General features: G+C 37.7%; 1 protein-coding gene across 1 annotated transcript; it reads right to left on the minus strand.

The window, feature by feature from the left end:
- Positions 1-3,929: 3,929 nt before the first annotated feature.
- Positions 3,930-8,143, minus strand: LOC140329419 (adhesion G-protein coupled receptor F3-like). The gene is made up of 4 exons (XM_072409674.1): positions 6,739-8,143; positions 5,253-5,294; positions 4,022-4,080; positions 3,930-3,933 (listed from the first exon to the last, which is right to left on the minus strand). The coding sequence occupies exons 1-4, from the start codon at positions 8,119-8,121 to the stop codon at positions 3,930-3,932; spliced, it is 1,488 nt and encodes a 495-aa protein (XP_072265775.1). The 5' UTR covers positions 8,122-8,143.
- Positions 8,144-10,620: the final 2,477 nt, after the last annotated feature.

The raw sequence follows: 10,620 nt of genomic DNA on the forward strand, positions 1-10,620 counted from the left end.
CTTCTATTTTTCTTTACGATCCTCAGCCATCTTGATTGACCGGGCCAAGATAACGTAACTCATCGTAACTGCATATACAGCTTAGTGATTTGACGGATAGAGAGCAATTATGCAGAGAAGAATGCTTTTTGCAGAAGAGACAGAAGCAATATTGCCCTGCCTTTTTAAAGGTTAACTTTAGTTCCTCTTTAAACAATGGCCTCTCTTAACACACTGCAAATTATTGCAGTGTGAATGGCCTCCAATCTTCTTCTGGCAATTTGCAAACCTTGATGCGGCATAAACGTGATAGCATCAGCACCATTATGCTGTGAGTTTAGGGTACCTTTGCAGATCCAATATACCCTGCACACTCCATATGTCCCTAGTTTTGATAGTTGAGCGATGCTGTGTGTCATTCAGCCTACAAGACTGGGGGCATCTTGTGGCAGACAAGAGGTACTGCAGGGAGGGTGTTGGAAAGGACAAAACTCTTCATCATTGGCTAAGGGTTGTTTTTTATTCAAATTGCTCTAGTTTGACTTTCTTTTAAATGAAATTATCGTTTATATGTTTTTCATTTATTTTAGCTGTGATTTGGCAAATTCAGATATTGCTTGTCAATATGATGTCAATAGCAAAACTGAGGAACACAGATTGTTCCTTCTTTAAATCCCTCCAAGTATATTAGTGAAATATTATTTTATTTCTTAACCAAATTTTAATTGTGATAGAAGTTGTGATAGAAGTTTATGCTATATTTTAACTGGAAGTAGGTACTTGGCCTTTTTTTGTATGCAACAATTAAAAGTTAATTGAATATTTGATTTGATTTCTCTATTCTGCCTTATTTTTATCCAATGAGTATCCTTATTATTATAAAATATACCCGTTTGATATATTTGTTCATACCGACGCAATAATGCTATACTCTACAACTCTATTTTAATATGGCAAGATCACTCTTTTTTGTTTTATTAATGAGCTTTAATTAATAAACTTTTATTTTAATTAAATTTAATTAATAAGCTTTCTATTCAACAAATTAACAATACAGGGGAAGAACTAAATACACTTCTGAAATACTGTTTTACCTTACAATTCTTTTCATTTTATTTGTGTCTGTGTATTTCTACCCATTTGTTGCTCATATAGTGCTACCACTACTGGTGTATTGTCACAATTACATATTTTATAACCTTGTGAAATCACAATTGCCTATTTGTTGTATTGCCTTGATTGATGTATTGATATATTGCCTACAACAACCATTTGTTGCCCATGTATTGCCATCATTTCTGATGTTGCCCACAGTGGCCATTAAGTTGTCTAAATACCAATACAATCACCAGAATTTTGCTCTCATGGTGCCTTAGATTTTATCTGCATATTACAAATGTTATGTTGGGAATGCATTGCCAGAGGTTAGTGTTATAATAATATATTGGGACTAGGTCAGTGCTGTTTGTTTCAGGAAACAGGTAGAGAGCATGGCACAGAGGGGAGTTCCTGGTAGAAAGGTGGCAAACGTGTCCAAAAGGGCCAGAAAGTGGCCACTCTTGTAAAGTGTGTCCTGTTGTAACCCATGCAAGCACAAACATCTTGGCTTTGGTCAAGATGGTTACCCAAGATTGGACAGACTGGCACTTTTCTAATTAGAACTGTTAGATCAGGAACATATGTTTAATTCATGAGACAGCATAGGAAAGTTTTTAATGGGCTATCAATGACCTCTCCCTTTGACATGCTCAGTGCCAGTGTCATTTGTATTCAGGGTTGGTCCAGTCAATAGGAGGATCAGGAAAAAACACTGGTGGTTCCCAGTCATATGCCACAAATGAGACTTTTGGTTGGCCCCTGGCCCTGAAAAAAATGCCACTATAACACAAAAACTTTCTGGTAGGCCCTCATCCTTATTTCCAGTGATATACCCAGGTCTCCAGCCCACCCTGTTTGTATTAGTAAATAATGAACAGGTCTCATTAAGGCAAGCAATGTAAGGATCTGTTTCTCATGTTTCTCATCTGTTTCACAAACACCTATAACTCCCTTTTGATGTTTTAATGATGGCCACATGACCACAGGTACCATTGCTCCTCCTCTTCTAGACAGTGGGCAGGATCATGCAGGGAGGCTGGGAGGCATGCAAGAGCATCTTTTGGGTAATGACCTATAATGATGGATGTGACCACAAAGTTTGTAGACGGGGTTAAAGGGCCAAGACACTTGGCATTGGCAACCCAAAGAAGGAAATTTGGCTACATCTGCAACATTGGCAGAATCATGAGGTACAAACAGTGGATTTATATGTAAGATAAACAAAGCTTAACCTTGATGTAGACAAGTTTTACATGTTATACTCTACTACAAACTTCTGTTCTCTGTAGGGTTTGTTCTTTGTAGAGAGACAATTGCCAAATGTGTTTAAAACAGTAGAAAATTAAAAAAATTTTTTTGAAACTCTGTGTTGAGCATGCAAAAGTTAATTTTAGCACCCATGGTATAGATATGTACAATATAAATTGTACCTGTCATGGTCCTCCTGCTGGACTGAATGAGCCGTATGCTACACCTATGTATTTAATGCTAGATTTGAGTTCGGCAAAATTTGAGAATCAAACCTTACATTTAACTATCACTACAAATAAGTTAGGTGAATAAAAACATTTCTGAAAGTGCTAAGTAGTTAGTAGTTTTTTATTTATTGAAGCATAATAAGATATGTAGTTATTAACAACATATGGACATTACATTGACAATAACATAACATGCAAAAGGAGGAAGGCTCCAGAGGAACATAAAGTCAAAAAATAGAAGAGATGTTACAAATAAATTATACAGATGGAAGATGAATCACAAAAAATGTGACTCTTAAGTGTCAAAAAAGTCCTGGTGGTTATTTATTTGGTGGCCTTTGAATATGGCCACCTGTTCTCATCTATGACTATAGAAATGCTTTCAAAGTGGCCTCTCTGTGAAGTCAGAGAATTGAAATTCCCAACTGATCAGATGATAGGAAGATGGACCATAGAGGTGCCAGCAGTGAGAACTTTCTAAAAACTTTATTTAGGTCAGTGGTTGGATTCAGGGAGGGTACTTGGTACATGGGTAGTTGCCCCATAAACTGTCTGGATATGTCAAGAGGTTTACTAGGTTTGTTGCTTGTGCTATCCAGAGGGCCCCAAGCTGAAGTGTCAAAGATCAGTCTATATATCATGTATTACATATTTAAAATAAAGCATCTAATTTCCACCCTAAAGTAACACAAAAACAGGATCTTCATCTTGGGTAACTTCTGGCAATAGTTCAAAAAATATCCCTAGAAATAATAAAGATGTTTGTTAGTAAAATTGTTACGCAAGTATTCAATTAGGCCATAAAAATTTCAGGTGTCAGAAAAATGTGGTAATAATTACTGAATGGCCAATTAACATGAACAGTAAGTAGAATAGGGAAAAGAATAACAAATGTTGCATTATATTAGCGTTTCTTACAGAAGTTTCCTTTTTATTGGTGATCAGGGAAAAGCACCCCTTACTTAAATTTCAAATGAAGATTTAGAAATCTATTCCAGGTTTGCTAGATCACCCAGGTTCACTGATGAAAGTTTATCTTCTCCTGCCTTTGAGAGCTTAAATAAATAAGGCCTTATGCCTCTTGATGGTCCGTGGGAAAAAACGATCCCATTCAGTGGTGAACAATACCATGTCTCCTTACAATGGCTCTTAAGCTGTACCATATTGTTATGACTATCCATATGTCTATCAGTGTAGAAAGTACATTTTTACTAAGTGCTAGAAAAGCAAGCAAATAGTATATTCAGGAGAGAGTATTTTGAACCTATATGTTTTTCTTGATGAAGGATCTTCTTTAAAGCTGTATGAGTCATTGTAAGCATTATATACTGTACCATATGTAACAAGCTTCAGGTTGTGTGGCTCTTTTCTTTTTCACCTAAAAAGATTAAAAAGAAGGTTAGTTTCATACCACTTCATTTCAAACCTTTCATAAAACACACCAAATTTTTTTTAAACCGATTTACCTTGGCAGATTTTTTGGGGAAGGCTTTTTCAAGAAGACTTCCTTTAGAGTATCTATTACCTGGGGTGTAAACCAGAACAAAATGTTTAGTTGTAATATTTCTCTATATTTTTTAATATATCTAAATTATCAGTCTAAAATTTATATTTTGAATTATTAATTATTTCCTTGCCTACACCCTCTTCTCCTCTCTTCATTCTTCTCCTTCAATCCACTTGTTTTCTCTTCCTCCTGTCTTTTCCTGTAAAATCCTTTGTTCTACTTTTTCCTGTCATCTCCTCCACTACACCCTTCTCTCCTCATTTTTACTCTTTCCCTCTATTATTTCTTTCTCCTTTACTCTCCGCACCAAATCTTCATTTTTTTAGTGTTTCTACTCCTCTCTCCTTATCTCCTGTGCTTTCTCCTCTCCTCTTCCTCCATCATATTTCTCCACTCCTTTTCTCTCTTCCTCTCATCACACGTTCCCTTCTTTCATTTTGTCTTCTGCTTTCCATATACAAGTCTTTTCTCTCTTCTCTTCCCCTCTCCATTTTTCCCTTTCTCCTGTCTCCAGTCCTATACCATTTTTTCCCCTTTGCCCTCCAATTTTTTTCCCTAATTATCAGCTCTTATTTCCTCCTGCCTTCTTGTCCTCCTTTCTTCTTTCGTTCACTTTCTATTCATCTTGTCCTCTCGCCTTCTCTCCTTCAGTCCTCCATAAGTTCTTCTCTTTCCCTATCCTTCCCACTTTTTTTATCCATTCCTTCTGTCCTATGCACAATTTTTTGGTCGTCTCACTTTCTCTTCTCTTTTCTTTTCCTCCTCATCTCCCTTAATTGTTATTGCCCTTCCCCATTCCATTCCCACTATTGTTAATTTTGACCATTTATTAAATGACTAATCTTACATGCATAGAACATGCTGTAGATATCAGACATATTTATAAACAAGAATATTAAACAACGTTCTTAAATCCAAATAGAGCACACCTAAATATCAGGACCTTTAAAGTGCCAGAACCATCTATGTCCTTTTAAAGCATATATTTTTTTGATACATCAGTGTTTTTGAGGGCCCAACACCTACTACTCACAAATACTTTCTGGTAATACAGAAAATGTTCACTGAAAACTATTGTTTATTCATGGTCAGGTCCTACCCTATCATGATATGAAAGCAAATGATAACCAGTGGACCAACCACCTTTTTTTGTCATGAAGAAAAGATTTGATTTTGAAGTCAGTACTAACCTTTTTATCCAAAAGACACCCAAAGAGAAGAAGGAAAAATCCCTATGGAATATAAATAATAGGATATAATATATGTTAGTTTAATTTAAAAATACTTTGATACATCTGTTAAAACAGCTTTATCAAGGATAAAAATATGGGAGCTGCCACATTGACTTGCTTGGTGTTGTAAGTATAGACCTAAAACAAGCATGTCAAAAATTAAATAAAGTCACCTAACCCACATGTTTGTTCTAATAAAACAAGGACACTTGGCCAGAGTGTGCTATCACTGTGTCTTGCTAAAACAAAATGACTTAGAATTGAATGCCAATGAAATTAGAAGAATCACATCTACTATATGATGTAAATATCAACCAGAAAGAATGGTATGTTCTTTTGGGCCCAAAAGGTTTGGTCTATATTGACAAAATCCTTAACTTTAGAAAATTGAAAGCATTGGTCTGTACGCTGCAATTTTTCCTCTACTTCTTTCAAGTAGCTTTATTAAGCTTTTAACATCCTATCTGATGCAGATTCAATCTGCAAGTTATTTAAATCTACATAGACTTAATCAGCGAGGTCTACAATGAAGTCCATGTAAGGCAAAATGTATCTGGATCAGCACAACACAGGCAGCAGGGAATGACTTGATAAGAAGTTTTAACCCAGGGATGGGCAAACTTTTATGGTCACTAGGCCATTTCAGGGGTGGGCGGGAGCACAGTAGGCTGGACTCTGAGTCACGCCCTAATGTCTCCACCCACCACCAGGGAACGCCCTCTGAAGTGAAATCCCTCTCCTCAGTATGCATTGCGAAGGAGAGCGATTTCCCTTCAAGGAGCTTTCCCTATTTACTGCGGTGACTGAAATATTACCGTTGGCCGCGGTAAATAGGGGAGCAACAGCAAGAAGGCGGCACCAGAGCTCCGGCGGCTCCGGTAGTTCTTACTGCCTCCTGGCATATCCGGCCGGCAACCAGCGGCTCCAGAGACGGATCGGCCAGGGGGCGTTAGGCCGGAACAAACTACTGGCTAGGCCGTATCTAGCCTAAAGGCCGGAGTTTGCCGACCCCTGTTTTAACCTATCCTTCTCTATCCAAAACAGAAAAAATGCGTTAATTAGAGTTTTACATTTTAAATCAATAAAGTTTAAAAAGGTTATTTTTTGCTCAAATTTTTAAGCCAGGTTTTATGATTCCACCAGTTCTCACACGCACATTTTAGTGCAGAACTACACTTTACGGCCAAAAGAATGTGAACTAGACATTTAAGATAGTTAATGGGATCATGATCCTATTAGCTTTGTGCTTCTGGAGTTTTCTGATCTCCCCACTAATTGCAAAGGTAATAAAAGAATGCAATACACTAATCCACGTATGGAGATTAACAAACAGTTCTAACCATTTTCACAGGCACTTGGAATGCAGGTTCAGGATCTGTTTATAGGTTGTTGTACAAAATCCTACATATTTTTATGAAAAAAACAAATCATTCTATACAATTACCTGAAGAGGGTTGAGCAGGGCAAACATGTAGTGCAAGGCAGTAGCTTGTGGGTATACGTACATAGGAATCCCAATTGCCCAAGTCAATCCAAACTGTGGTGTGCAAAACAAAACAGCTTTCATGAGCTTCTTGACCACTTCATCATTCTCACTCTTCCCTTCAGAGACTGATGGGGTCAGGACTTTTGCAATCACAATAATTAGGATTATAATATTTCCTCCCATAATTATGATGGCTGGGACAATGAAGAAAAGAGTAGCACCATATCTGCTGTCCAACCAGCAGGCATTACTCTTCAGGTACCTATTAGGATAGTACTTCACAAAAGTGACTCCGGCTATAGAAGATGGACATAAATATCCAAATACAACAGTGAGGAACAAAAATTCTTTCTTGGTAAAGTGATGGAAGACAAAGAGTAACTGACACACCAAAAATATACCTTGCACTAATGTCCAGGAAAAGAAGGCCAGCAAGGAAAAATGAGTAACAAATGTGAGTACGTTGCACAAAAAGCGATAAGCGGTGACGTCAAAAAGACTGGATGCCATGAAAGAGATATTGCTGATTATCAGAAACACGGCTATATGCATAATGCAAATGTGTCTATACAAAGCAATGGAACTCTTGGCTTGCCTAAGAAGAATGATTTGTATGGCAATGCAATTTAGAAGAGACCCTATGGAGATCGGGAGCAGAGTCTTTGTGATTGTATCCAATAGTTGATTGCTGTGGTTGTCTGCTGGCAGAGAGTCCGCCATTAGGACAGAAAATGAGGTCAAGTGATTACAGTCACAGTGGGTACTCCCATTAACTAATATAGTTTTACAACCCTCTGTTGACCACTTGTTCAAATCAAAATTCCAAAACACACACACTGCAGTCTCATCACATGTTTTGTTGTTACATTTGAATTTCATAAAAACATTTAGAGAGTGTTCACTCTTGTTATTTACTAATACAACATTTGTCCATATCGGACTGGTCAAAAAATAAGCGGAGCTCTCAGAACTGTCTAAGGAAGCATTAAAACTACCAGGCTTTGGTTCATAGACCATGGAAAGTATGTTAATGACATTTCCAGAAGACTTAGCCAAGCTGTCTGTGGACAGGGTGACGGTGGCCCCTGACAAAAGCTTTACATCATCATCCTTTTTGACATTATTAGGATAGTAGGCATTGCAGGTAAAGTCAATATCATTTATGACAGTTTTGAATGATTTTTCTGTCGACTTCATTCCTTGAAAGACGTTCTCGACGGTTTGTAGCAGTCGTATTTGAGCACCAGGTGCGCCGATGGATTTGGATATCGTACCGGCTACTGAAATAGTTTGCTGCAAGAAATTAAAGTTGGTGAAATACTTGTAACATTTTCTGACCATCCTTTAACTTCTTGAAAATAAATGTACTGTTTTCAAAACTGTTTACAGTAAAAGTATAAAAAGTATAAAAGAATAGTAGAATGTGACACACTTGTATGCAAATAAAACTTGTGTGCATCTAAATCATAATTCTTGTTCCCCTTTAAAACTGAACAGCGGACAAATAGCTAAATGTGTGGATAAAAGCTATACAATACATGTATGCTGTGCCAAAAACTGGTGTTTCTGTTCACCCTATCCTGGGCCATACAGGACAGCCGTGTCTGACGGTGTAGAACTTTGTTTTCAATTGTAGTTAAGTTACTTACAGTGTTGTCCCTCACCTTACCCAAACGATTGTGGATGACAGTGAAATAAGAAGCAGAAGGCTAATAAGCTCTGTCAGTTTGCCCTCTACTTTTATTGGCATTGCCCTAGTTAGCACATGGGTATTGCAGCACACTTGACTAACTCATTGGGCCTGATTTTTTAAAGTTCTCCAAGACTGGAGAAGATACTCTTTCATCAGTGAACCTGGAATGAAATTCTTAAAAGTCATTTGCTATTTGTTAGCAAATGTTTTCAAATGTGGACCAGGACCATCACATGTTGCTGGATCACCCAGCTTCAGCAATGAAAGTGTATCTCCTCCAGCCTTTGTGTTGCTTTCTCCTTCACTGATTTTGAGCTCTGCTATACAGAGGGCTGCTAAAGTGAAAAACCATATCAAATTTAGTTACTTTTAACTAGTAGGTAAAATAATATACTCACATTTACTGTGCTCACATCAAACGACTTATTTGATTGCATGACATTATTTGTAATATTGCCAAGAATATTTAGGGCCAACTCTACGTCATTCTCGCTGAACACAGCCTGTGTGTCTTTGGTGATGAGATTGGCAAGAGATTCTACAATATCAGGTCCTGCAGATTTCTAAAGTAACACAAGTCATATAGGTTATAAAGATGAAAAATAATATGCTAATACTTTTCCTTCCCTGGTTTTTCTATACCTTATACCTATAGCTATTCCTTCCCCTCCCTTATGAATACTAATGAAATTCATTTTTTAGATCCTGTGACATTTTCACTAAATCTGTACTATGTAGGAAGATCATGGCTGGTGTGGAAGGAGCCAGCAGGATTCTTCATTTAGCTTTCTAAGGACAACAAGCTGTAATGACACTCACATGTGTTGGAAAGTAGGAGAGTGAGTGGAGGGTTCAAGCTGAAATAAATTGTGTGTCCTTGGGAACAGTGTGCCAACCCTTTAGTAATAAATAAAATATATAGAACAAACAGAAAAGAAAGGGTTTTTGGCAAACAAGAATGTATTGTAATCAGTGATACAGCTCATAAATAACAATACATCACATAACAGTACTGGTGAGCCACCATACAAGTTCTGGTCCCGTGCAGTACTGATTGGGCCCTGGAGGGCGCTTTACATATGTCATCTACCGTTGTGTGCATGTATATATCTGTATCTGTTATTGCTGCTGAAAAGTATCAGTTCATGGTGACAGCTTTTAACCCGACGCGTTTCACCTATTGGCTTTCTCAGGGATAACGGTACATCAGCGAATTTATATGCATGCAGTTATAGTCTCCAGGAAGCCCAATTGTGGCAGGGATTGACTATATCATCCAGGGCAAGTGATCAAGTGGATACTTACCTTAGACTACTTGTCACCCAATTACCATTCTACCTAAGAGACACTATTCAATTACTTCAAATACTACATGATATGTCTGTCCCTCCAAATACACCTCTGGATACTGCAGATGTTGAAGCCCTGTACGACAACATGCCCCACTCCAGGGGATTGGAAACCATAGCTGCCTTCCTATATACAGAGGATGTATCTCTTTTTTCATACAACCAATTTATCCTAAAACTCCAAGTTTATTCTCACCCGTAATTTTTTATTTTCAACAACTGTACCTACTTGCAATCCTAAGGTGTCGCTATGGGGACGAAGTGTGCCCCATCATATGCAACCCTTTACCTGGGCCATTGGGAGGAATATTTCCTCTCCAAACCTGAATTTCAACAATACTCTAACCATATACTTCTATGGCGTTGTTACATTGACAATATTTTAAATATTTGGACAGGTCCTCAAGATATTCTTGTAACTATGTTGCAATCACTTCACAAAAATGACTATACCCTCAAATTTACGTTCAATTTCCATGAACTGATACTTTTCTGCAACAATACAAGATACAGATATGTACACGCCCACAACGGAAGATGACTTATGTATAAGGACCTCCAGGGCCCAAACAGTACTGCACGGGACCACAACTTGTATGGTGGCTCACGAGTACTGTTATGCAATGTATTGTTTTTTATGAGCTGTATCACTGATTACAATACATTCTTGTTTGCCAAAAACCCTTTCTTTTCTGTTTGTTCTATATATTCCACTCACATGTGTTGCTAAGCCTAAGGCTGAAAGAACTAAAAAATCTAATGAATGAAAGGGGCTGGTCAGGGACATTCAGGCTGGAG

The sequence above is a fragment of the Pyxicephalus adspersus genome, chromosome 4, assembly GCF_032062135.1.
Source record: "Pyxicephalus adspersus chromosome 4, UCB_Pads_2.0, whole genome shotgun sequence".
Lineage (NCBI taxonomy): Eukaryota > Metazoa > Chordata > Amphibia > Anura > Pyxicephalidae > Pyxicephalus > Pyxicephalus adspersus.